At 51.4% G+C, this 27,240-nt stretch overlaps 1 protein-coding gene across 1 annotated transcript in view; it reads left to right on the top strand.

Annotated features, from left to right (window-relative positions):
- Positions 1-27,240, top strand: part of LOC104026064 (glutamate receptor ionotropic, kainate 3) — a 121,458-nt gene that overhangs the window by 72,541 nt on the left and 21,677 nt on the right. Inside the window, exons 5-10 of the mRNA XM_075722048.1 lie at positions 2,564-2,617; positions 7,042-7,215; positions 9,733-9,876; positions 13,349-13,456; positions 17,277-17,390; positions 21,932-22,135. Of these exons, the coding sequence (XP_075578163.1) occupies positions 2,564-2,617; positions 7,042-7,215; positions 9,733-9,876; positions 13,349-13,456; positions 17,277-17,390; positions 21,932-22,135 (798 nt within the window). The remainder of the gene's footprint in view (positions 1-2,563; positions 2,618-7,041; positions 7,216-9,732; positions 9,877-13,348; positions 13,457-17,276; positions 17,391-21,931; positions 22,136-27,240) is intronic.

Here is a 27,240-nt window from a genome sequence, read left to right as displayed (position 1 = left end):
ACACTACACAGGGGAAAAAAAAAGGACTGCAAAAAAAGTCAGGGAAGAACGGCCCAGCCTTCTGTTTGTCCCAGAAACAATAACGTTCATCTATTATTGCTGCTATTTGCCTTTTGTAGCATTTTGGTAACTACACCAGTTAGCTTTGCAGACATTTGGCCTCCGGTGTTTGCTCCGACCAGGCAAGGTCCCTGCAGCCCCTTGGCCGCGCTGCCCGCCCCAGTGCAGCACCCATGGATGCAGAAAAGGTTCTCTCGAGACTCGTGCTAAATTTCCACCACTTGGTACTGGCTTTAACTGCGCATCTTTAGGTAACTTAAAATGGTTTGAGCAACTACAGCCTACGATTGCTCTGACTACAAGTAGCTCCTAAACACAGCATCAAGCCAGCCCAGATCTTGCTCCCCAGTTATTTAAGGTAACACGCTCCCACAACACATGAGTAGCAAGACACTTTGCTGATAATCTGGGCAGTATTTTTAAACTGGATTAGTAAAAAACCCCCATGGATTAGTAATCCATGAATAATAACACAGGAGGTGGCACAAAGAGGTACAGGTGACATTGCCACATACTGCTCCAGCCTGGGTTCCTTGGAGTGACTGAGACATTAATCCATTCATTATTTCACCCCCTTGGACAAACAAGTCATTGTAGAAACCTATCACAGAGCCAGGCCCGCTCCTGAGGCCTCCCCATCCTACCCCAGCTTCCCTGGCCTTGCTCATCTTTGGTCACTGGTTAATGCTTGACATCTGTTCTCCGGCTTCCCAGCCTCTCTGTGCTCCTTGGCAGCTGCCTCCGAACAGTTGCTGCAGTCTGCAGCGCGCAGATGTGCCTGCCTTAGCTCTAACGGAGCTCCCGTTCTCATCCTGGTGATTGCCTGTAGCTTAGCCACCAGGTTTATCATTTATTCATTTCCCCACAAACCCAGATGTATCCTGCACACAGGCTGCAAGTACTGGGAAGCTGGGGCTTGCTTCTTACAGCAGGTCTGGACTCTTCATCTACCACTGATCCAGCTGTAGAATCTGAACTGGAATCGCATGATTTACTCCCGATTGGTTTCACATCATCTAACTGATGCTTCACATACTGAGGTATCGTTCCCTGCTCCAGCTCTTTGCACCCGGGTGTGCGGGTCAGGAGGGAGCTATGACGCGGCCCCGCAGATCCACCGGCTGCGCAGGGAGGAGGGGGACGGGACGGCACGGCACGCTGCCGCACAGAGGCGGCTGCCAGGCTTTCTGAAAGGAACTTCCAGGCCAGAAAACGTGGGATAAAGTCACGCTCTAGAGTTACAATACCTAGGCTTGTAATCTAGACCCCTTCCTTTTCCCTTGGTTTTTGACATCTCACTTCTTTTCAAACTGTCACTTCCTTCCTCGGAGCTACATTCTGCTCTAGTAATTTTAGCAAAAACCAAAGAAGCAAGCATTTCCTGGGGGGACTTGAAGTCACTTTCCCATCGGTGGACATTTGAAAGTGCTCTTGCATGTGTTTTCTCCAGAAAACATGCTCACAGAGTCAGCATCACAGTCAAACCCATGGGTATCTCTTTCCTTTAGCCAGCCACAAACGTCAAGGCAACCCTTGACGGAAACACGTTGCCCTTGTGTTGTGTAGGGCCTGGGCAAGGTCACCCAGCCCAGGTCCCTTCAGCCCAGTCATTCTCTGACAAACCTCACAGAACAGCATGTTCTCTCCACTGCTCAGTTATGCAAATCCCAGCAATCTGCACAAACCATCCGTCGTGTCGGGGCTGGCACACCTAGAGCCTGGGCTGGCCAAGGCTCTGGATCGTCCAGACCACGATCTCCAAGGGCTGAGGGATGGGAGATGTTCCTGCTCCCCATCCCTGCGCCTGTACTTTCACTGACCCGTTTCTAAACCAGGCGCTACGTTAGAATCTGGCTGTTGTATGCGGGAAGGAGGGACGCACAGACAGGAGCTATAGGTACACGTTCTACAAACAGGCACTGAAGGGGAGGGGATACAGAGCACCAGAAATACACACGCAAGAAATAAAAAGCCTTTTACTGAGCTTAGCCAGCACATGGACTTGTAACCATAAGAACAGGCTGCTTTGTGGTCATTCCGCACAGGTTTATGTAAGGCTGCTGGCTGTTTGGTATCCGAGAAGGAAAGGCAACCCCCTTCCTCCCCGTCGTGCCGACAGAAGCAAGCCTGCAGCCCTGGAAGATTCTGCACCGTGCGTGACCCGTGAGCACAGCGGTGTGCCGCAGCCGGTGTCACGGCTTTCTGCGCCACAGCAACACGCAGAAACGCCACCGGCCTCTGCGGGAGCTGGACAGCGAGGCTTTGCTGCCGTTTCAGAAAGGTTCGAGGGCCACAGTTCAGCTCAGCACTTAAGCACGTGCCTCTTGCTGGCTAAGCACATGCTTAACTGCTTCACACGACTGATCCAGAATCCAGCTTCTGTGTCTCTGGGTCCGTCTCCTGCCGCATTTTCCAGATCAGCTCTTTAGAGGTTTATGTTGCATGACTGTTGTTATATTCTTGTACCCACTCTTACTAACCTCCTTTCCCTACTCTCCTCAAGGCCATGGCAATGGGAATGATGACAGAATACTACCACTTCATCTTCACCACTCTGGTAAAGTATCTAATCCGCGCAAACGCCTTTTACACGCTCGCAGCTGCGCCGGGATGGGAAGCGAGGAGGCAGCCTAAGCGGCAGGAGAGCGGGCTGGGTGTCCCGTCCTGGGCGTGCATTGCACAGCTGCAGGAGACTGAAGCGGTGGGGTGGGAAAAGCAAGGGAACGGGAGGTCTGTACCCTAACAGAAGGCGAGGGCAGGGCTAGACTTAGCTTCGGGTTAGAATCAAACCACAATGATTTGGTTGTAACATCTCTGCGACTGCAGCCCTGCCCAAGTGCCCATTCTGAGAGACATCAGTCCTTTCTTTCGCTGCTTTTGGACTGGCCCACTCCTCTGGGCTGTGCACAGATGTAGGTTCTGGTTTAATTTCCCCTCCCAGTCATTTTGATTTCAGCGTAGTTACCCATGCACTGGAAGATGAGCATGTGTGTGAACTTGCGAGGTTGTAGTCCCACAGACAGGGTTCCATGGGACCAGGTTTCAGTAAGAACTGGGTTTGTGTTTCTGTGTGTTCACGTAGGTCTCCCTTAAAAGCCAGGAGCAGCCCTGCTGTGGTCAATAGTTCAGTGCTGCAGGTTTATTTTGCATGAGAAGAACTCGGCTTGAAATTAACTCCACTCTCATTAAACATGGGCCAGTTCTTCTCTGACTCCAGGAGGCATTTTGGTTTGGTTTTTTTGGCATGCCATTTTTGTTTCCATTTAGGATGCTATTGTCTAGTATACTGTTGAATTTTGTGCGATTTTTTGAAAATCCAATTTATCTTTTTGCCTTTAGGAAAGAATCAGACTAAACTAACCCTTAAAAACTGCAAAATTTATTTTTCAAATGCAAAAGACATTTTAATTACCCCTGCTGCCATTATCTATTCCAGGCAGCTTTAAGCATTTCCCAGATAACCTCCTATTAATCAGCCCCAGCTGAGCCTAGCGTACATTTCATGTGTAGGTACAGCCTGGAGGTGGGAAAAGAAGAATTATAATAAATTAATAGATAAGCAATCACAATTAATGCCACTTTCCTGAAATAACAGTTATATCATGGGAAAGATATTTTAATCTGTCATTCCTTAAGGCAATGTTTTCCTAGCTTGCAATGCATGTGCTTCAGCTTCTACATACTAGGCCCATGGGGTGCTAATGAATTACTCTGTTATGTTACACTGAATGTTTCTAAAAGGTCCCTAGTCAATACTGAGTACAGTGTATCAACACTTGGCATGAAACGCTTCAACATTTTGCTAGGCAGCAAGACTACAGTTCACTGATTTGAGCATGAAGAGCCCCATCAGCCTCTTCTACCAGAGGAGGAGGAGGAGGAACTCTTCCGAGCCTTTGTCTCAGGCGTGCAAAGTCCCAAGCAGTGACAGCCCCCTTGAACTCAACGCTTCCAGGAATTTCTCAGCAGCTAGTAAAAGTGAGCCCTTGCAAATACAGAGGTTTCCCCGCTGCCTGCTGTCACTGCCGCTGCCTACAGCAGTTACAGACAGGCAGAAGCAGGAACCTCTTCCCATGCTTTGAGTCAACGTAAACAAAAATTACACACCCAGCCTGCCTTCTCCCGACGAGACACGAAACCACACCAGTCCAGTTTTCCACTGGCGCTGATAATCAGGTACTCTTGTTAAACTCAGGGTACCCGAGGCTCCCGTCACAACGCGAGCGTACTCGTGACCGAGTACATCAGCGGTTGTAACGGCGCTGTACACGTATGCCTCCCGCCACGGCCACGGCCGCGCCTCCCAGTGACAGCTGCCCATGCAAACGCGTGCCCAGACAGGCATCCTCGGCAATCCGCGGCAGGCACGGTATCCACGAGCTGTTTCGCACAACAGCAGATGGAGGATGCCCTTCCTGGACGCTTGCTTTTGCAGCTTCCTACTGCGGATGGTGGCGAGGATCAGACCTCAGCGTTGCCGCCTACGGCTGATGAACCGAAGCTGGGGAGGTGGGAGAGCGTGTGTAAGAAAGGGGAAGAGCTGCACAGGAACACCGAGAATAAAACTTTCTTAAAAGGTAGTAAGATGGAGGGGAGAATTAATCTGCAGTACAGAAAATAATGAGTGAAAGGGAATGTAGATGAGGTGGAAAATAGAACCAGATGTTTCAATTTGTGGCTGCGCAGGAGCAGAAAATCCAGAAGAAACTGATATGGCAATTCCCTCCCCCCCCCACCTCTCCATATTCTGACACTCAGCTTGTATTCTTAATTATCCTCTAATTCCAGGAGATGATAAATCAGGTTGCAGCTGAGATTTAAACTGGAACCAAAAAGGGACCTGATGGGAGGTTGGCTTCTATAGGAAATTGGTGAAATGAAGGGTCAGTGGAGAGCAGCAGGACAGGGAGTCATAGAGTCATAGAATGCTTTGGGTTGGAAGGGACCTTGAGAGATCATCTAGCCCAACCCCCCTGCAGTGAGCAGGGATTGAACCCGTGAGGGCACCCAAAACACTGGTAGGATCTGAGAGGTGGCCAGGGCCAGCAGTCTGACAGCTGCGCGATGGAGACCATGAGATCTGGAGCTCGGTGGATCAGATTTGTCACACATGGTCACATTGTGAGGGGCAAATGGTCTGCTTTTGCAACCAAAAATTATTTCCCCACAGCAATTTCCAGAATACAAACTGAAGTGTCTGACAAAAAGTTATGAATCCTGAAAAAAAAAAAATCTGTTCCAGTGGGTCAGGCACAGGACCGCTGCACACCCTCATACCCAGATGATATAAGCATCTGTCTGAGGTGAAACTGCATTTGTCCTTAGTTACTGTAAGTCATTTAAAAGTCAACTTTATGGCCTGGTTTTGCACGATGCCCTTTAACAAAACATGGAGTTTTGTATTTGCAATCTTTCAGGGGGGAAAAAAATACCCCAAATAACAAAGATCCTGAACTCTGTTGCGGGTGTGATTAATGACTCGGTCCCTGGCTGCACCTGCAGATTAAAACACGGCATCCATCAGCAGCATGCCTTGGGGGTGCAAAGTCAGAGGCCAGTGCTTAAGGAAAAGATCAACCCTCCGAAGCTTATTAAAGCAAAACAGCTGTAAGAATTCTTTGCTCTCCCACTGAGAATGAAGTCTCAGTTGCTGGCAAGTGCTGATTTTGTCATGCTTTGCTTCGGGCAGTGCGTTTTAGGACCAGGGCTTTTCCAGCTCCCCCGTGGGCAGAACAGAGCTCGCTGCTGACGGACGCCGCGTCTGGGTGAACCCACAGCGTGGCTGTGTCCTGCCAGTGTAGCCACGTTATGCAGAACAGCAACAGCCACGTAATCTCATGCTGTATTTAAACTCTTTTTTATAATCCCTTGTGAGAGCAATGACATCGTTCCCATATTCATCCCCCACTCTCTATCACAGAAGACAGCGGTGTTGCCTTTCCGCCCCCCCACATTTCTACTACCATTGAACACTTGCGGAAATTGTTCAGGATAAACTCTGATTAAATGTGTCCCATCCAACAAATGATTCATTAACGAAGCCCCCTGCTCCAGACTGCCACTCCACCACGTTGCTTCATGATCCCCCTGGCTCGGCACCATCACCCGGGCAGCCCTCACTTCCCTCGGGTCAGCTGCCCTGGGTTTTTGCTGAGCAGATCAGCCGTGGTATGCTCTTGCCACGTTGTCTAACCCCAAACTACTCAGACTAGTTACGGAGCATCGAAGTTAATCCCTGAACCGAAGGTAATACTTAGACGTGCGGCAGAGCCAAGAGATGCACCGAAGAAGCGCGCTTGCAGAGGCCTCCAAGTGCCCCTCTCTCGCTGCCTGCCAAGTGATGCTCGCGGGCTGGCTGCCAGCAGAGCTGAGGACTGCCTGGCTGTGGCTTTTTAAATCATATAAAGGGCACTCTCATTCATTTGCAGACTGTGTAGGCTGGTCGTAATGTCAAGAAATGCGTCTTAGTTCCTCTTTGATAGCCGTCTGCAAATTGGCATTCTGCATTCAGAGGTACTCTGTCATCTGCAGCACCCTGTGGGCTTCAGCACTCACAGCAAATCCTCCACGGAAAGGCCCCGGAGAGCTTTGGATACAGGAACTCTGCCTTGTCCCCTCCCCCTTGGTTGCAAGCCTCTTTTTTCACGGTTACAGATAGCGGTTCTGGGTTTCTCCCCACAATCCACTTGCCTCTTTTATGCAGAGAGTGAGCTCTTTGGCAGGGAGTTTCCCTCTGCCGTGTGTGGGTGAACCTGCACATATGACACCCTAATTCCGCTAACACCTACGAGTGCTGTCTTTCTGCAAGCAGTGACGGATGGCAACAGACAGTACAATCCACCAAATCCATGAGGGCATCGTCCTCCCTCCCACCTTCTGTGGGCTCTGCCTTCTCGCTTCAAACACAGACATGAACCGGTGCAGAAAAGACAAACAAAACAAAGCTAAACAAAATGTTTAAACTGGTTTCTCTCTTTTAAGGATCTTTATGCATTAGACCTAGAACCATACCGCTACTCCGGAGTGAACCTGACCGGCTTCCGGATCCTCAATGTGGAGAACCCGCACGTGTCCTCCATCATCGAGAAGTGGTCCATGGAGCGGCTGCAGTCAGCGCCCAAGGCGGAGCTGGGACTGCTCGATGGCGTGATGATGGTATGAGAAGTTTAGAAAAGCACGGGTGAAGTCTGGGAAGCAGACCAGAGCGGTGGGGAAGGCAGGAACATGCCTAATGTTACGGTTACTGGTTCTTGTAACAGCTCATCCCAGATACCTTCCCCAAGGTAGCCACTTGCATTCTTTAGGAACCGTCCAATTGCAGCAAGTTCGGCTGGTGAATGCCCTGCAGCCCACTGCTCTGTCTGTCCTTCTGCAGGCCCAACTGCCGACAGATTTGCCAATTTTGAGAGACTGTGCTCCTTCCCTCCCCTCCCTTCTTGCCAGTAAAAAGCTGCCCCCTGGACCAGCAAAATTCAAAGCTTCCAGTTCCAGAAAGGGCTGAGCATGGTGGGGAAGCGCCCCGGCCATTTTGTGCCAGGAACAAGAGAGGGAGCCGCAATCGGCTGGATATTGTACCCCATGTTCAGGCGCAGCAGGATTTCTCCGTGCTCGCCTGACGTGCAGCTGCAGCGAGTGCTCACTGACCTGGAAAGGGATGGGCTTCGAGTGCCCCAAACCCCGGAGCACACAGGAAAGGGCATCCTCTCTCTTTGGTTGCCCTCCCTGTTTTGGCTCAGGGCAGGACGATCACCTTGCAAGTCCCCCTGCCAGCCCCGGGAGCAGCGCTGGGGAGCAGAAATGCTCCCATCCCACCGGATGAGCCAGGTAGCCAGGGCCTGTCCCACCGGGGCTTGCAGGGCTCCAGCTGCCATCGTCTCCCCATGCGGTCCCTGAGAGCAGCCTGGGAGCACAGCACACGGCTGGACTGGGCCAGGCAATTTGCTGAGATTGATGCAGGGAGAAAGAGCCAAAGCTATGCCCAGAGATGGGCTTTGCTGCAGCTTTGATGACTCCTTTTAGGGTCTGATGGCAGCTCTGCTCCGCTGAGTTACTCCTCGGAAGGTACAGCACCTGCTCGCCCATCTGTCTTCCCTGCGAGGCTGTCTCCGACACCCGTAATTGCTGACTGGCTCCCTCCTTCCCTCTCCCTTTAGATCTGCCAGAACTCCCTCCATAAGTGGCAAAGCCTCCCAGACTTTCACCTTGAAACAGCTCCTCGTATCCCTCCTGTTCTTTTTTTTTTTCCTAGAGGAGAGCCCCACCATTCTCCTTTAGCCTTCCACTCCTCTGCAGCGCTGCCCACGACGACAGCAGCGAGCTGCCGGCAGCGGTGCTGGCTTCCCCCCGCCGCCGCTGGCTCCCCTCCCGTTCTCTGCCTGTTTGCTTCTTCAGAGGGGATCCTGCCTCTTACTTTTGTTTGCCCGGTGTCCATCCCAGTGGGGCCCTGATCTCAGCTGGGCATTACAATACGTAATTCACCATGAAATCGCTTAGACATATTCTTGTACCTACTCCTCCCCAGTCCCAAACCTACAAAACCTGTCCCTGCTGCGGGAAGTACAAGCCCACGGGACGCAGGTCGGGTGCCTGCTCTTTATGCTCGGGTGCTGCGGAAAGGGAAGGTCACGGGGATGGCTGCCAGCGCTGGAGGATTTTCTCCATGGCCACATCCTGTTCGATATTTGCTCGGTTGTTTGCTGTATTATTTTGTTTTATTGTGTTTTATTACGCTGCTGCTACACTCACATCTGTTTTGTAGCTTTGTGAAGCCAGCAAATAATTTATTTTCACTAGGAGGTCTTACCATATTGGTGTGTAAAATAAATCCAGTTCTCTTGAACACTGTTTGGAGGTGAGACGGGCCATCTCAAATTGAATCTAAACCCATCATGTTATATGGAAGGAAAAAAAAAAGTTCTCCCTAGTTCAAATCACTGAAATGTGGGAAGGTGTTACAGATCTCTGAGGTCCTGATTTCAGCGGCAGTTTGGGTCATTTTGGAAAATTCCGTGCTCGTGAACAAGCCATTTAACTTCTCTGTTTCTTACTTCCCCATGTGGATAATATGTTCATACAGGTTTTTTTTATACTCGGACAAAACAGACTACATAAGAAAATTCTGTTACTATTTTCTACATTTAGAAATAGCCAGCTCCCTTGTTTGGCAATACAGTAGTAAATGCGCTAGGAATAACCAAAATGGGTGCACACAGACAGATGACATTTTCACAATCTCTGATTTTAAGACAGGACTATGACCTTTTAGTCTAAAGAGCCACATAACAGAAAAACACGCTCACGAGGCTTTGTCATGCGCAGAGCTACGTGTTGAGGATGTGTTTTGCATGAGAGGTCAGCCTAGAGGTTTATACAAGTCTTGTGTTAAAGCGTACGCATTGACGGCAATCTCGTGAGACCCCAGTGAATCTCGAGAGCACAGCCCTGCCCGCGGAGCGCTGTGTGCAGGGTCAGACACCCAGGAGGTGGCGTGGCCGGCAGCACACCAGGACAGAGAATCCCTCGGGTCCGCCGGGTGTTGGGCAGGGGGTAGCTCAGAGGGGGTTCTTGCAGCTTCTCCTGCGACACGTTACAGATCCCCCGCTGCCTTGCTGTCCAAATGCTGCCTTGCTCTGGAACCACTCTCGACACAAATGCTGTTCCCCTTTACTTTAGACAGACGCTGCCCTGTTGTACGACGCGGTGCACGTGGTCTCCGTCTGCTACCAGCGCGCCCCTCAGATGACCGTGAACTCCCTGCAGTGCCATCGGCACAAAGCCTGGAGGTTCGGTGGCCGCTTCATGAATTTTATAAAAGAGGTAAAAGCATGATTTGCAACCGTAATTGCTTCCCACTAACGCAGAACTTGCCCAGCAGGAGCAGCGCAGCTGCTCAGCATGCAGGTACGGAGGCATGTGGCCGAGAGGCTTGGCAGGTAGAGGGTGATAAAAAATCCCCTCGCCTGGGCAGGTACAACTGGATGGAAGCACAGATATGCACCAGGCTGCTGAGTGCACCCAGAAAGGAAAAATCCTGTCTTTGCCTTCAAAATAACATCCGTGCAGCCATGCCAAAACATCCAAAGCACGCTGAAATCTCCCATGCTGTCCCCGAGACTTGCCCTGGCCTCTTCTTGCGTCAAGAGCAGCTAGACCTCTCTCTCGGAGGCCGTTCCTTAGCAGAGCAACAGCCATTTGCCTTTTACAGGAACATTTGCTTGGGGTCCACAAAGGGCATTCAGGGCAGCTACATCCCAGCGGCAAAGCTGGCAGCGCTGTGCGGCTCTGCCTGTGTGCTGATGAACGGCTTTGGCAGAGCGGTGGATTGAGCAAGCAGGGAGCCAGGGGAGCGAGGAGGCAGCTTCGTTCCCTCTCTGTTTTCAGTCATTATGACTTCTCTCTTTTCAGCCCACGTAATTGTTTGTTTGCATCTGGCTTAAGCACGCAAGCAGACTCAAAGCACGGGTGTTTATGAGCAGTGAGCGCGGCACAGGGAGGTTGCAGCGAGAGGTGGCCAGCCCTCCCAAAAGAGCCCCCGGGCACACACCCCTGCATCCACCCCCCGGGTTTTGCTCTGTCTGCAAAAAGGAGCCCTCACATAAGAAAAAAACGAAGGCGAAGCTTCAGGGAGATACTGCAAACTCTACCGGACATGTCTGTGTGATAAAAAATCCTTATTTACCCTGAGGCCTTTTTAAACTTCCGTGCCTGTGGCTCTTCACGTGGGAAGTTACAAAATTGGCTACAGTACAGGATACACAACTGGGCCGCATTTGAAAGTCTGGGCATAAAATCCCCTGAGGTTTTTAAACAGAAAAGAGAGGTACACTGTTAATCGCTACTATGATTTGTGCTGCACTATCGCCCACAGACCCCAGCGGACCCTGAACAGGGCACGTAAGCGCCGTGAGAGCGGGCCCACCCCAGGCACTCCCCGAGCTGCACGGAGCGCACAGACGTAGGGGAGGAGAAGAGAAAATGATTCCCGCTGCAGAGAGAGAATGAACTTTTTTCTTAATAGGCACCGAAGATGGTATCTCTCCTCTCTCTGCCTCTCTCTTTCTCCCCTCTTTGTGTTTTGTTCCTTTCTGCAGAAAGCCGCTCCAGCTGGCTGCCAAAAGAGAGTGTAAATAATTTGTTTGGTTGGCTCCTTTTGCAAATTACCCTGAGCCTCACACTCCAGTGCCTGCCTGTTGTTTCCCTTTCTGGCGCCGTGTCAGCTCGTTGCAGGGATAAGCTTCCTCCCCGCTGCAATCGAACACACAGTAACCGCGCTCTCTGAACTCCCGTGAGAGCAAGCGGCGCGCAGAGGGATGCCTCAGCGCAGACGCCCGCTCCCCCCGCCCCGGCTCCCCACAGATAGCAGCCCCGCTCGCTCTTTGTGCGGGCACAGGCCGCGGCCCCGACTGCACCGCCTCGCTGCCGAGCTCTCGCTCCCGGGCTGACGCCCCGTTTGTTCACACGTGCCGAGGGGCAAAGGGGCCGGGATGGTGGCCCTGCCAGCCCCGGGGAGGCCGCCCTCATCCCGTGTGCCGTCAGGGCTCCCCGGGAACGGGGCACAGGCCCGAGCACGGAGGCAGGAGGCGAGGGGACAGGCTCCTCCTGCCCGGAGCCCGGGACAGCAGCGCTCGGAGTTTGCCCGCAGAGACGGGGCCGACACCGGCGGGATCGGAGCCCGTCGGGGGCCGTGGCGATGCCGTGCACCCCAGCCCGGCCGTGGGAGCCGTGCAGCCCGTCGGTGCCCTCGCTCCAGCCCCGCGGCAGGTGCAGGGCTCAGCGCACAGCTGTGTTTTCTCCAGCTGGGCACCTGATCGCGCCGTGTTTTCCCAGGCTCCCGGGGGGCTCCGCAGGCTGCGCATCCCACAGGCGAGCCTCCTGCACGCCAAAGTGAGCAAACACAGGCAGCCTTCCCCAAAACTCAAGGGTGGCGAGGCTGGGAGGAGCTGTCATTACCCCTCAGGAATTAATGAGGAAGAGTCAGAGGAGCGTATTTACTGAGAAATATGCCAGTCATTCCCCCCTGAGAATACACTATGCCACCTTCATCACACTGGGATATTTCAAGCTCCCTTGCCCATAAAGGAAACACCTTCACCGGCGAGGAGCGCGCACTGAACTGCTCAGGGGAACGAGCCCGAATCCCGGCTCTCCGCCGCTGAGATGTGGTTACAAAGCAGTAAACCACGCCAGCAGCCCGGCACTCTTACGGGAGCATCCTCCTCGGGACGGATGCTTATAGCACATCCGAGCACTGTCCCCGGGCAGAGCAGGCATCGCACACCACGCCGTCCCTTAGCGCCTGCGCTGCTAACACAGCTAGCGCCTGATACTTGAATCATAGAATCATAGAATCGTTTAGGTTGGAAAAGACCTTTAAGATCATCCAGTCCAACCATTAACCTACACTACCGAGTCCACTCTAAACCAATCAAGGGTAGACCAGACTAAACCATGTCCCGAAGTGCCACATCTACCCGTTTTTTGAACACTCAGAGAGATTAATTCTGGTGGTGCTGCAAAGTGTACAGCGGAAAAGAAACAGCGACATAGCATAATTTTGGTTGAAACCAGCTGGGACATCTTTGCCCCAAGCTCCTGCTCAGAGCAGGACTAGCTCCTAAATCGGACCAGGCTGTGCAGGACCTTGTCCAGTCAAGCATTGAAAATCTCCAGAACGGGGCTTCCCCAGCCCCTTTGGGCACCTGCCCCATGCTTATATGGCCAAAAACTGAGCCAGGTACCGATGCAGCACGCACCCACCAGATTCCCATGCCTGTTTCAAAACAACAGAGCCTGCTAGCATGGACAAGCCCTTAGCCTCTTCTGGTCCACTTTCCATCTGAAAGGATGGAGGGAAGTGTTCAGGACATTTTAGCTTCCACACACCTTGGAAGCATCAGCAGGTTTGGGCAAAAAAGGATTATTTATGAGGTTGACTGGAGTTGTCCCAAACCCAGGCTCCCTGCAGCCCGCCATTTATCAGTACTACAAGGATAAATGCAGCACACAAGGATGCCATGATAAATGCAAACAGTTTTCTACTGAGTCATCATGTCCTGCAACAGCTGGCGAACACAAAAGGTGCAAACAAAAATTGTAGCAAGGACTGCAAGAGAGTTAAGAAAATCCACAGCTCTGTCTGCAGTCTGAACAGTGATGGAGGTGATTATTAATTAAGCATGCTCTTTGGGGAGAAAGGACCAGCTTAAGGACTAATTAAAAGAATATACAGTGGAGGGCAAAAGATTATTTATGGTACCAACAACCCTGCTACTTTTTCTCCCTTCCACAGGCCCAATGGGAAGGATTAACGGGACGAATTGTCTTTAATAAAACCAGTGGTTTACGGACAGATTTTGATTTGGATATCATCAGCCTCAAAGAAGATGGTCTCGAAAAGGTAGGCAGGGTTTGTCTTATCTGCATATAGCTTAGTTTAACTCTGATACTCAGGCAACAGAGAAAATGGTGGGTGGTTGCATTGTTTCCACGTTTTCTGTTTTTTATATGAAAGGATTTTTACTTGGTGGGATTTCTCAGATCCTTTTCCATGCCTCATCCATGACTCACTAGCCCCGAAGCGACGTGCGTGGGATTACAGTTACTAGCTGCAGAAGTGCTGTGGCACCTTCCTGGGATACTGGAAGCAGAAGAAACTTTCTGAGCAGCCATTAGCCTCTCCTTGCCCAGGCCAAAGGTGGAAGGAATAAAGCCTGTCCCACCCCCTGTCTTGCTGGGCTTGCTCACAAAATGTTTATTTTTCCCTAAGGAGGCAACAGCTCTTGAAAGCATCATCTCGGTGTGATTCCCACAATGAAAATTGCCTAAGGCTTGGAAATAGCACCAGCTTATTACAGCCTAGATTTTGCAGGAGGATGCAGTGTGTATTTTTGTTTATTTCTTCTCCGTGTTATTTAAGGGACAATAAGAAAAAAAGCAAAGTGTGTTTTTACCTGGCTGGCTGGAGGGGTCTCATTCAGTGGCTGTGTTTGCCCAGCCACCCAGAGGAGACGCAGCACAAAGGCTGCAGCCTCAGATCCTCCTAATTAGTGCAAATCTCCTCTGGGCACAGAAATACAAAGCTGATGTGCAAATCTGATTCTCAGGTGTTCATGGGGATTTCATTTCCTTTCCTTCAATTACTTAAAAAAAAAAAAAAGGCAATATGCACAGCATTAAAGCCCCTAGAACACGGGTTTCAAGGCGAGATCAGTTCGTTGAAGACAAAAGGGAGCAGCGAGCGGCCTGAAGAGAAGAAAGCGCTGCGCGGCGGACAGCTGATGCCAACAGGGAGCAATGCCCGGGGGCTGCGCTCTGATCGGGCTCCAAATAACGGCACGCGAGGCCGCCGAGGGCTGCCGGAGCCTGACCCCTTTTGTGAGTAATTTTGAGTCCCTGTTCCGCTAAAGGCGTCTTGCAGATTTACAGGAGAAAGCTGGCCACTGGGCAGCAAATCGCTTTCTAGAGCAGAGTCTGCTTTTTGACACGCACAGGGTGCCTACCGGCAGCTGGGGACGAGTGCCGAGTCCTGTAACCTTTGGGCATGGAGACAGGTTACGCTGCCGCGGGAAATGCCAGCCGGGAGTGGAGAAAGAGAGTTTTCAATTAACCATGCAGCAAGCGGCTCAACATGCACAGATGACTTTTCCAGTTAAGGCCGGGGAATTAATCAAACGGCGCCGGCAGGCAGCCCCCGGAGGCGGGAGGCAGCAGTTTGATCAACCCCCCCTGTTCGGAGGGGACGGCTCCTGCGCGGTGAAGCTCCCTGAGACCAAGCAGCTTGACTTCCCCGTCCCCCCTTTTTGCAGTTCGTTTCTCCTTCGCTTTGAGATAAATTGTTGCCACGCTTTCACACCACAGCAGTAGTTCTTTGCTTCATGTAAAAACTCTCAAGGTCACCACAGCACTCTCCTAGTGGGTATTTTTGGTGTCAAATACAGAATAAAGAAAACATTTCAAAGAAACCCAGTGACCTTCAGTCTCGGCTGAGATCAGCCGAGCCTGGGCAGGAAGGAGGCAGGAGAGGAGCAGGGGGAGCCGCCACCCTCTCACAAGAACGGAGCAGATGATCGTTGTAGCTTGGCTTCTTTTTTTACAAAATATGTTGCTTATAGAGTCTAAACCAAAAAAACGCAACACATCTTTTTGGAGTACGGCGGCACCGACGGACTGCCGGAGAGCTGTGTTGGTAGAATAATAGAAAAATGGGCAAGGATTTGGATACTATGCGAATCTAAGTGTTTAAGTACAACCACAATATCTATCTGTCAAACTAACGCTCCTCAGGTGCACTGGAGAATAGCCGGCACCAGCTGTATTTATTACTATTGTGTGTCACAGAAAGCCCATAGGAAGCTGCCATACCTTGATGCATACTCGTACAGCCATTCAACTTTTGTCTCCAACAATTCACAGATTTCACAGTTCCCACTATTATTTTTTTAAAGCTTCTTGTCAACTCTAGAGGGGTTTTACAGTATCAGTGTCAAATCTCTGTTGAAGCTCGGTTTCTGTCAATAGTTAATCTGAAATAACAAAACGCCAAACTACAAACAAATCCCTCACGGATTGTGCATTATGCATAATAGCTTATGTTTGTTGAGCTTTAGGATTGAACTCCTGATCCTCGTACCTCCTGGATGTTCCAGGGACTACAGGAGTATTAACTAAACCTAATCACATGTAGTTTGACTATCTGACTCGCACAGTTCTCTCAATGCACTTTTTTCCTTTCTCTTTCCTTTTTTAATATTTTAAACTGATTAATTCAGTCTTAAGTGCCGCATATTTAATTTTCTTAAAGAAAACTTAGCAAGGCGTAGTTAACTGAGCCTGCAGCACTGCTAGCAGGGACCTCTTAGACTTGCTTCTCTTTTCCCATGCACAATAATAATCTTTTGACATTGCAGCTGTTGTGCGATCGAAGGGAGATATGGAGGATTGCTTAGGTTTTACCTGACATATTTAGAGCCTTTCACAAAGTTCATGGAAACTCTTCTAGAATTTATGACATTTTTTTGCCAGGCAGCATTGCTCATTACAAAGTCTCTTTTTGGGGATGCAGGAAAACCAAGTTCTCTCCTTGGACTGCTGAAGAGGGCAAAGAATCTTAAGAATAGCAATAAATAAAATATCGGAAGTTCCTGGCTCCCCAGTGGGTTTGAGTTGTCTGCCTTTGGTTTCTCTCTGAGTCCCATCTCACAGTTTGACCCTACAGATGGATCGTTCTGTTCCCATTTCCACGTGGGGTTTTGTTTTTTCTCACTGTCAGGCTGGCTATATGGCCACCCTGCTCCGTTTCTTGGCAGCAATCCCATATTCCTCCAGCTTTCCTGACATTTTATCTCACCGTCACAGTCCTTTAGCCAGTCCTGCCTTCAAAGTTTGTTCTAAAGCCTCCCCTGCACCGTGGAGATCAGGTTAACAGGCTTAGCGTTGCCCAGATGACTTCTCTTAAATAGAGACATGTTTTGCTATTTCTGGGTCAATAGACTTCTTCAAAGTCTAATAATTTATTAAAATTGACAGCTTAAGAAAAACAGAGCACCTCGAATTGATGAGGAACACGGCTGCGTGTGCCTGTGCCCATGCCTGAGCAAGGCTGCTGCCACTCCCTCCTCCAGGTCTGCTACCAGGACCGACAGCTCCCGTTGCGGTGGCACCCCTGAAGGGGTGACCAGGGTCCTTCCAAGGGGACCCATCAGAAACATCCGTCTAGTTTGCCACAGCGCAGAGGATAGGAATGGCCCCTACCAGGGATTTGCAAAGCTGGTCAAGTCGTTTTTAATCTTCCCCACCAAAGCAAATTGGTGGGGAAATAAAAAAGAAGGAAAATGGCCTCATATCTGTATTTGTTTTCTTTTGTTCTGCTTTATCCTTGCCCAGAGTTGACTCTTCAGCATGGTTTGATTGTTTGCTCTACACAGTACCTCTGCAAATTATTCATTCAGCCCCTAAATTCCAGTCATCGTGGTCTTCTTTCATACACCTGCATCAGAGGGCAGCATAAGGGTTGCTTATCATACCTGTACAGCTGGAGTGACCTGCAACTGAAGGGTTAATGCAAATCTTCTGTTTAGGTGACACAAGACGGTAATTTCAGCTTTGCTTCTGTTTACTGTAGATGAAAGAAGCAAGCTCCATTTCCCAGACCAGTAGGATACTGAGAGCAAGTAAGGAATGTAAGCTGGGTGTTCATGCATTCATTTCCTTCGTTGCAGGTTGGAGCGTGGAGCCCTTCCGATGGTTTGAACATCACAGAAATCTCCAAAGGACGAGGGCCTAACGTCACAGACTCACTGAGCAACAGATCTCTAATTGTCACCACTGTCCTGGTAGGAGATTACAAGCCTGTCTTTTTCTTCCACCCACAAATCTCAGGGATATCTGGTATCTCTGAAAATTCACAGCATCCCAGTACAGATCCGCCAGTCCCTCTGGAAAGCCCGAGCAAGGGCACGGGGAGCCCCCGCGTGGGGGCTGGGCTCCACAGGGCACCGCGATGCCCGTGTGCCTGCACCGAGGTGACCTGCGGCATCCTCCGATGCCACCGCTCCCGAGCAGGCTGCCAGCCAACACGTGGTGGCCGGTGAGGCCGGCGGGGGCCAGCCGGAACCCTGTGTGTTCCCTGTGCCCGGGAGGCTGCTGCTCGTCCCGGCCGAGCTCCTCCGTGCCAGCTGCCCGGCCGGGCCCCCTGTCCCGCCTCGCTCCCTGCGTGCTGGAGGGCGCGGGAGGTTTGTGCCGAGCTCCAGGAAAGCTCCGAGTCGCCCATTTACCAGCAGCGCCTGGGCAGGCAGCGGCGGGCACTGTCAGATGGCCAGCACTGCCCACCTCAGAGAGGAGCGTTCTTGTTGCAGAAGAAAATACCAAGAACAACCAGAGACCCTGGCTTAGCTGTGACAATCGTGTTTCCTTCCCCCTCTTAAGTACGTATTTGATAAACTAGCTAAGAGTAATGCTGTTATCCAGCAAACCACGGTTGCTTAACAGGTCTCCTCCGCTTCCAACTGTCGTGCTGCATTTTCTTCTCACATTCACTATTGGATTTGACAGCAGGCATCAGATCAGAATGAATTTTTATTTACTATCTAATGAATTATGACTAGTAGCATTGGTTTCTATATGGCTGTATTACACAGCGCAGCCTCATGGCATGTCACCAGGAAGCAACAAAAACCATCAGCCCTTGGACAGCCTACCCACGATCAGGCCTGAATTAGGTTTTGCCTGTGGACATTCTCTGGCCCTTTCGTGTTCCATATTTTCAGGGAGCATAAAGGTACAGATGATAAAGAGCCAGCTGGGGATGCACTCCCCAGTCCAGAGCAGCGTGATCCCTCGTGACGTCCTTGCCTTCCTAAAAGGACGTGACCTGACAGAGTGAGGTTTTGTATTGTAGAAGGAATGGGACCAAGAAGGTGCCCAGAGGAGAACAGAGAAAGGAAACACTTGGTCCAGGGCGAGGGAGGGCTGGAACCAAAGGTCTTGCATCACTCCGCAAGAGCTTAGCAGAATGGAAGCAGGCAGAATGTGAGCCAAATACAGACACTGCTGCAGCTTTCCTTGCAAATTAGCCACCCCTTCTAACGAACTTCCCATTCATCACACAAGATTTGTTCCAGTGAAACATTTTCATTAAAGTCCCTCCTCCAAGAGGCAGGTACAGGTTTAGCTCATTGACTGTGCTCAGTAACACACAGCTTTTGTGTCTCAACATGCAGGGGAGACTGGAAAAGTTCCTTCCCTTCCCAGTCCCAAAGTTTTCTGCCGTGCCAGACCCATGAGACCATGATGGGTCTTGCATATGGGGAGTCTGCACGGGGAGGCGTTCCTGTGCCACGTGCATTAGCAGAATTGCTAATTGAATTAGCAATGGTTCCCCACTGGCTAGGGTTATCAAAATGAATCGTCACATCAGGAGTTAATGCAGGAGGAGTAGAGAAATGACAGAGCAAAAGGCACTTTAACAATTCAGCATGCATCAGATTGTAAGACTGCTTCTGTTGAGACCCTTGCAGCAGTGTGCATGCACTCAGGCATAGCATACACGCAGTTTGCTTTTTTTTTTCTTTTGCATTTAAGCATTCTTGGCGTGTTCAGAAAGCAGAAATTTAGGTAGTGTTTTTCTAACAGGCCAAATGGAGAGACCTGCCATGCCAGGTTTAGTTCATTTTAGCAAGGTAACCTAAAGTGCTGCCAGTATCTATACGTGGGAGATGCAAATTTTTAGGGCAACGTGAATAACACATCGCGTCACTCCCAGGTGGAGGCTCAGGATCAGCTCTAAGGGAATTGTTCAACCCGCGCTGCGGCTGGCTAAAACTCACCAGAAGTTACACAATGACTCCTGTTCCCCCTACTCTCTTTAATTAGACCTGTGCGCAGCACGCTGGGCAAGATTCCCGGGGCGGGATGGCTGGTGGCGCTGGGGGGAAGGCTGAGGGACGGCAGCAGAGCTGCCTGCACTGGGAGCTGAGGAGCACCCGGGCGCGGCGTGAAGCCGAGGGACAGCAGATAAGTTCAGGACTGGAATATCCGTGAAAGCTGTACGGACAGGACTGAGGGAAACCAGAAAAGACGCATCTTGTCAGGGGCAGGATGCGTGGCCAGAGCTGGGGAAATGCCTGGGTCTAGGGTGCAATGATCACTGTACCTCAAAGGCCACAGCATAATGCAAAATGATGGAGCCAGGAGGAGACGCGTCAGCCATCTGCCTTTGACATGCTTTTTTCGGCAGCATTTTCATCTCGTACTCCACGAGCGTGTACAAACTACATAATGTACAAGGGTGGTATCAGTTCCTATTAATTGCGCCATTCCTTGGACCTGCACATGTGCCCCGGGGTATCTACCTCAAAACCGCAGCTGTCCTGCAATTCCTTTGCCTGCAGGAGGAGGAAATGTGCTTAGACCTGAGTTCTGCAATAATTACATTTTCGTATACTGGATTCTAAAAAATAAAATACAGCCCTAAATTTTATTTGCATCTGCAACACCCCTTTGTACTTTTGCACTGGTGCAAATGATTGTTCAAAAGCCATAGGAGGAACCTTTAAGAGGAAAAGCATGAAAGGTTATTTTTTCCCCTTTTGCTCATATTGCAGTGACTTGTTGGAAGAGAAATATTACCCCAGCAGCCAGCACCACTCTCCCCAAGCAATATGGGAACTGTGAAGTTATGAAATTGAGGGCACCTTCACTGAGAAATCGATTAGCAAACCGAGAGAGCTTGCGAATTGGATGTCTGGCCATTTTCAGTAATAAATTGTGAAATAGTCCGTGAATAAGTGGTTCACAGAGTTCAGAATTACCCCCTAGGAAATGTTTGAGACCTGGAGATACATTACTGAAGCGTGTGGCGTCCTAATGTTCAGTGCTTCGGCTGTTAAATATGTATGTAATCCCTACAGCACTTCCCAAAATTAATAGTGCTTTATGGCTGCTCCGGAGCTGGTGTATTTGTACCGAGATCCATAGATTCAGCTGATTCACAAACAAAGCACTAATTCCAGAGAAGAAAGCTGAGGAGGCGGCCAGGGAGAGGAGGATTTAGCTGTGCTGCGCATGCCAAGCTAAACTCTATAGGTGTGATGCTATCAGTTTTGCCTTGTAATTCTGCAAATCGAGGTTCACGTGCTCTCTCATCCCCTCCCTGCCCTGCTGTGAGGCCGAGCAGGCACCCCCTGCCCGCCCCGGGGGTGGCAGGGGTGGGGGCTGACGGGCGCTGCTGGGAGACAAGAGCCGCCAACCTCCAGCGCCGGGTCCCGAACCCCCTCCTCGGCGCACCCACCCGAGGCAGGCGCCCGCCTCCGCCAGACCGGGCATCTCGGCAATACCCCAACCAGGACTCCAGACCTTCCCTCCCACAACTCCAAGTCCCCGTGCAATACCGCGGGGACTCCAGCGACACAGCAAAACATGAGCCCCCCCGCCCCGCGGGCAAGGACAGCAGCCTCACAGGTACCCCCAGCGCAAGCCATGAGTTAGCTGCTGTTGATACCTCGTCCTCCCCTTGCCTTCTAGCTTTGCCTGCTGCCTACCATCTTTTGCCATTTCCATCTGTCCTCTACACATTTCCTCCCTCGGGCTCCCCAGTGTCCCTCGTCCTCGGTGGCCGCCCAAGCCTGATATTCACCGAGGGGCTGTGCAGTTTGCTGCGTGTTTGCCCGCTTCACCCGCCAGCCTCTGCAAAAGAGGCAGGGATCCATAGGGCAAAGCCTGCTGGAAAGCACTTTATTTGTCACTTTTCCCTTGCACTGGTGCTTGGCCCTGCTGAGATTAAAGACACCCCCCACCTTCCCAGGGCAGGCGTAACTGGAGCAGACGGCAGGAACTCTCTCCGGGCAGCAGTAGGGCCCCGTACCCCATCAGCTAGCGCCGGCCAAAAGGGAAGCAAACCAAACCGGGGAGTGTTTCGGGCTGGCCACCGCCACCAGCCACGCGTGGCTCCCTCGCCCTGTATTTAACCCACCAGCCTCTTGCTCGCTGCAGCAAGCGACAGGTACTGCGGTGCGGTTGGGCCGCACTTCTGCTGTACGGGACTCGGGGTTGAATTTGTCGTCCCCCCCTTTTATTGTTTCCCAACACTCTTCATTTTCAGAGCATGAAATGGTTATTTTCCTCCCTGAAATTCTACCAAATGGAAAACAGTTGGCTGCTCAGAAGAGACAAAATTAAATTTTGTGGGGTAAACAAGGTTGCTAATTAGCTGATGCGCTGTGCAAAGTTAATTTATTCCCAGCGTGTCACGGTGCCAACCCTGCTCGAAGAGCCTGCGCCTCGTGGCTCAGGTTGGCCCGCAGGGGCGGCCCTGCCGCCGGTGGGAGCTGGGACCACAGCTGACCCTAACGGGGACTTTTTGCCTTCCCGTGCGCAGGAAGAGCCCTTCGTCATGTTCCGTAAGTCCGACACGGCCCTGTTTGGGAACGACCGCTTTGAGGGTTACTGCATCGACCTCCTGAAGGAGCTGGCCATCATCCTGGGCTTCACCTACGAGATCCGGCTGGTGGAGGATGGGAAGTACGGGGCGCAGGATGAGAAGGGGCAGTGGAACGGCATGATCAAGGAGCTCATCGACCACGTGAGTGGGGCCCATCCGCGGGGCGGGCGGCCGGCGGCTGCCGAGGGGTGGCGGTGCCCGGGGCTTTCTGCGGGGGTAGGACGGGTGCCCGCTGCTGGCTGGCTCGGGACCCCCGCAGCGAGCTCCCAACCCTGCCTGGGCTCTGCCTCTGTTGCACCGTTTGTCGGGAGAGTTTCTTTTTGTCTGACTCTTCCAAATATTCATTTGGAATTTCTGAATGGACGTTCTCACAGTACAGAAACGGGGTCCGTGGCTCCAGCCGCAGACCCTCCCCGCCAGGCTGCTGCCCTGCAGCGGGATGCAGGCTGGGCACGCAGGGAGGAGGGAAGTGGCTTCTCCGAGGCCCAGCTGCGCGCTGGCTCTCCCCAGCCGGCAGCACGGCGCCCGGGAGCAGTGCGCGCCTGCTCTCGGCCCCCGAGGACGCTGCCGCTCTGCCCCGACAAGCACGGGCCAGGGCACGACGGAGGCGGCGCAGGGACCCCAGACTCATCCCAGACACAGCTCAGCTGAACCCAGGTGGCATATCCAGTCTGCAAGAGCAGCTGTGCAGCGGACAGGGTTTTATATATATATATATATATATATATATATATATGTTTTTTATAAACACATATTATTTTCTAAAATCTCCTGGGACACAGCACTCCCCCTGCAGCAGAGCAGCTTTGCTTTTCCTTCTGCGGCCGCTTCTAAAAGCCCGTTAAACACCAGTGAAACTGTCGTGGCAGCTTTACTTTCACAGCCGCCAAAAAGTCACCTAGTCTGAAACCTCGACTCGCAGCCAGAAGTTGCTCAGTTTCCTAATTAGATATTTTGCCTCCAGCACATCCTATGATCCCAGAAGCCCAGTTAGGGAGGTGAGGAAAGCTGGTGTTTTTATGAATCTCTTATTCCCAGAAAAGGTCTCTGGAAGAAGAGATCAGGACAAAATTAATCCATGCTCTCCGCAGCACAGGCAGCAGTATAAGCCTGCTCCTGAATGTCCTGCTCAAGTGGTGCAGCCCTCGGACCACCTCTTGTGTTCCTGGCTACATTTTGAAAACGTTGCCTAAGCAGAAAAGAGACAAAAATAATCCCACGTACGTAGCAGCTGTGATGCTCTTACAGTTCATGTGAGAAGAATCTATTTGCTGGGTGAGTCACCTCAGTAAATGAGCTTCGCTGTGAACAGATAACAGAGCATTGTCTGGCGGTGAGACTGCGGAGCCGGGGCTCAGGGATCTCGGTTGTGTTTCCGGATTTGGCTTCTCTGCCCTAAATGACATTGGACAAGTTGCTTCTGTGCAATACTTCCTCCATCTGTAAAACGCAGATGATTATGATTATGTCCCTTATAGGGACAAAGTGATGCTTAATCAGTTTGCGAAGAGCGCTCTAGTCCTTACGTGGCTCACCCTGGAGAAGTGGGAAGTGCGGCAAGGGCACGCAAGGACGGCCCTCAGGAAGCAGGACACTGCGTCTCACAGGGGAATACACCACAGGCTGCGCAAACCCGCCTTTGTATTTTTGCTTCCAGAGAACTCCACACAGCTCAAAATACAGATTTCATGGTCTCTACGCAACAGCCTCGCTAAGTTAGACAAGTGACACTCGGCGTCCCAGCGGAAGAGACTGGTGCTGTGCCGCTCGGAGTGATGTGCGCGACGGATACGAAGAGACGCAGAGCACAGGCTGCGAACCGCGGCAGCGCGCCCCGGGACACAGCCTCCTGCGGTCCCGCGCCCGCTGCCGGGAGCAGAGGCTGTGGCTCTCACCGCAGAGCATCTGTAGATTAGGGCTCTGAAGAAGTAAATCACTGCACAGCAGAAAATAAGATAGAGGAAATAGAAACCAGACTGTCATTTAGTCCAAACCATGTCACTTCCAACGCCCTACAAGATGTAATAGGGCTCCCGGGAGGCTTTCAGCCTTCCCAGAGCTGTGTGTGGTCAGCTCAAAGAGACAGACCGAGAAGAAAGTATGGGGAACAACCTCATTAAATAAGACAAAATTCATGGTCAACCTGCATCAAAGTATTTCTTGGCTAAGTATTTAAAAAGCAAATTAACATACGGCGACAGAAAAGGACCAAATCCCCTCTCCTTGCAAGTTTTACTGTAGCATCAAGTTTGAACTTTGCTTTCTAACAGGCGTGGTTGGGCACACGCCTTGCAGTGATTCATAACCACTGCCCAAACCCCATATGAAGCCATTATTTTCTTTATCTGCATGTCATTGCTTTTTATAGCAGTGTTTATGTAAAGCATTAAAAAGTGAAACTGCAAGCAGATGGGGCCCTTCCTCAGCAGCAAAGCATCTTCAAATTGTGTGGGGAAAGGAACAACTGATTGGCACTTTGCAATGGGAAAGTTCAAACTTACTTCACACCTAGTAGGAAAAGTGTTGGAGACAGCATTCAAACAAAGTTGTAGTGATGAAAACAGGGCTGCCCACACTGCGAGTTTGATATCTAGGCTGGCTTTCCTCCATGTTCAGTGTCTCATTCTCATAAAAGAATTGGGATCATTCAGGTAAGAGTGTAAAGCAGGTAGGATTTTGTGAGATCCAAACACCCCGGCCAGGATTAACTCTGTGCAGAAAGACTGTGCGTGGCTGAGGAGCCACTTAACTCGTGCATGTTATGATAATGAGCCGCCGAGCACTGCTGCGATGCACCGAGCTGACGCACAGGCCTGGCTGAATGCCCTGTGCATGGGACAGGGCGCTCCCGAGGTGAAATAAGAGGCTAAAATGGCGATTGTTATCACCATCGTTATGTTATGATTGTTATGGAAGGGCTGAGAGCCATGGGCGCGGCAGATGCTGATCCGAGGCTGAAATTTGGTGAAAAGGAGACGGTCGAAGCAAGGGGCAGCCCATCGGGCGGGACAGCCTTCTGCTGGGGCTGCAAATAGAGCCAGAGGAGCTGGGCGCAGGTGCGAGGCAGGGCAGCCCAGGCAGGCGTATAACTACGGCGTCGGGGACGGTGGTGCCCAGCGCGCGAAGGCGTACAGCCCAGAGCACGTGAGGCAGGGCGGGCTGGTTACGCGGTGAGCTCTCATGGCTTGTTTTGGAGTTACGCATCCTCCTCCTTCGCCTGTCCTCTCTGATCCAGACATGCCTGCCCACAGGCAGTAACGCCTTAGGCTGTGACCCTTTGTAAAATCGCTTCGTTTCTAGTCTGGCCTTAAGCATAAACAGGAAAAGCAAGAGCAGTCAGAGCAGCTCGCAACGTGACCCTGCCTTCCCGGACCCCGGTAGCAGATCTGGAGAAGCCAGCCTCGTGCAGTTAGAGGCAAAACGCCCCGCCCTGCCGCCTTTCATCTGCTGCTCGTCCTTCACCACAAAAAAATCCCTGTTTTGGGGAGTTCAGTCCATTCCCCGGAGAACCAGCCCCTTTCCTCGCCACAGCCGGTTGTTATTGTCGGTCTCCCTGGCCACCCCCGCAGAGGAGCCTCCATCAGATGGGCCATGAAAGCGGAACTCAACACCGGCATTTGGGGAGCTTTGGGGCACCCAGGTGACACAGAAGCTCCTGCGCCCTGCATCCGTAATATACGGGGAACCTGGCAACTGTCGAGTCGCCTCCTTTCATCAGTAGTGAACTGTTATTGATGTTTATTCATAGAAATTATTATTGACACAAGCAAAACTACAGTGTGCACTGTGGCCCATACATTCTGATTTATAAATTCTAGTTGTCTGGCAAAAGAACGCCTGCAAATCTTCCCCATTGTTTGTGGGCGGAATCACATAAAACCAGCAAAATTAGTTGTTCTGGACATTTTGCACAAACTTTTTCACAAATAAAACTTGTCTTCTGCTGAGACAGTGCATATCAAATTTCCATTCAATCTAAAACTTCATGTGGGAATAAAAAAGGTATGAAAAATAATAGGGTTTCTAATGGAAATCCCTGCCAATGGTAACTATAGAGAAGATGTAATATCTATCCTTAGGGACGATTTATGACAGTTGATTTAACACTTTCACAATAAATGGGCATTTATTGACAGTAAATTCTGGCAGAAACACATACTGCACCACATTGCCACATTCCCATTTAACGTCCCCGCACCGGTGGATGTTCTTTTCAAGTGCCATGAGCTGGGGATTCATTTGGAAGCCACTAGGCCAGGAATAGGAAAAAACCAATTTTGTTGAATGAAGTGTTCCCCATCTCTTGTTTATACGCTGCAGGAGCTCAGCGTTAGGGAGGAGACAGAAATAAGCCCAAACAGCTGGCTGCAGTTTCTCCCTTTGTGCTCAGCATCGTTAATTGGGTGGATTCATATTCATCGTATTCGGCGATCCCGGCGATGGAAGCATACTGAGGTGCGCGTTGGGAGCCCTGAGCTCTCTGCTTGTTCTGCAGGCTCTGGACCTGCCTCTCCCTCCCCAGCTTGCTCACCTGCCAGCAATTCATAGGACAGGGCTTGTCTAAAAATACGGCCGTCCTCACCGGGATCCGACAGCCATCTCTTAGGTACAACTAAGGGTAGCTCTATCTCTGAGGAACTTCCCTAAAGAAAAGATCACAAGAGGCCCAAGAGGACTTCATGCTCCTCATTTCTCCTCTTCAGCTTACAGCTAGGCTTTTCCCTGCCGACACCTGTTCTTAATTCACACTGATATTAAATAAATTCATTGACAAAAATTATGTGGAAATTAGGACCGACATTGCAAGAGCAGCCATTAAGAGCTGGAGTCAGGCAATTAACGCTGACCGCCCGCGCACGGGGCACGTGGTGGCAGGCTGAGGAGCGTCTGGGATGCTGCCGGGCGCGACCTCGCTCTGCCTCGAGCATCGCTTCCCACGCGGAGTGTCTTCCTACCGCTGGGCAGCAAGAGGGGAGGGCTGCGGGCACAGGGCTCTTGGCAGAGCGTTCGGCCGCCCGCTAAAGCAGCAGCCCCTCTGTCTCCAAGCCACGGGCTGCAAGACAGAGCGGCTGCCCCGGCTGTGCCTGGCCTTGTCCTCCCCCAGTGCTCCGGGACGTCTGTGCCCAAGGATGCCCGGGTGCCGGCTCCGCTGCAGGGAAAGATGCGGGAAGACGCAGGAGCGAGGCCGGCACGCAGCAGACCATGCAGGGACAGGGCGCTGGAGCACGGCACAGCAGCCGAGCAAG

The sequence above is a fragment of the Pelecanus crispus genome, chromosome 16, assembly GCF_030463565.1.
Source record: "Pelecanus crispus isolate bPelCri1 chromosome 16, bPelCri1.pri, whole genome shotgun sequence".
NCBI lineage: Eukaryota > Metazoa > Chordata > Aves > Pelecaniformes > Pelecanidae > Pelecanus > Pelecanus crispus.
Note: the sequence above shows the minus strand (reverse complement) of the source record. Positions and strands in the feature narration are given on the sequence as shown.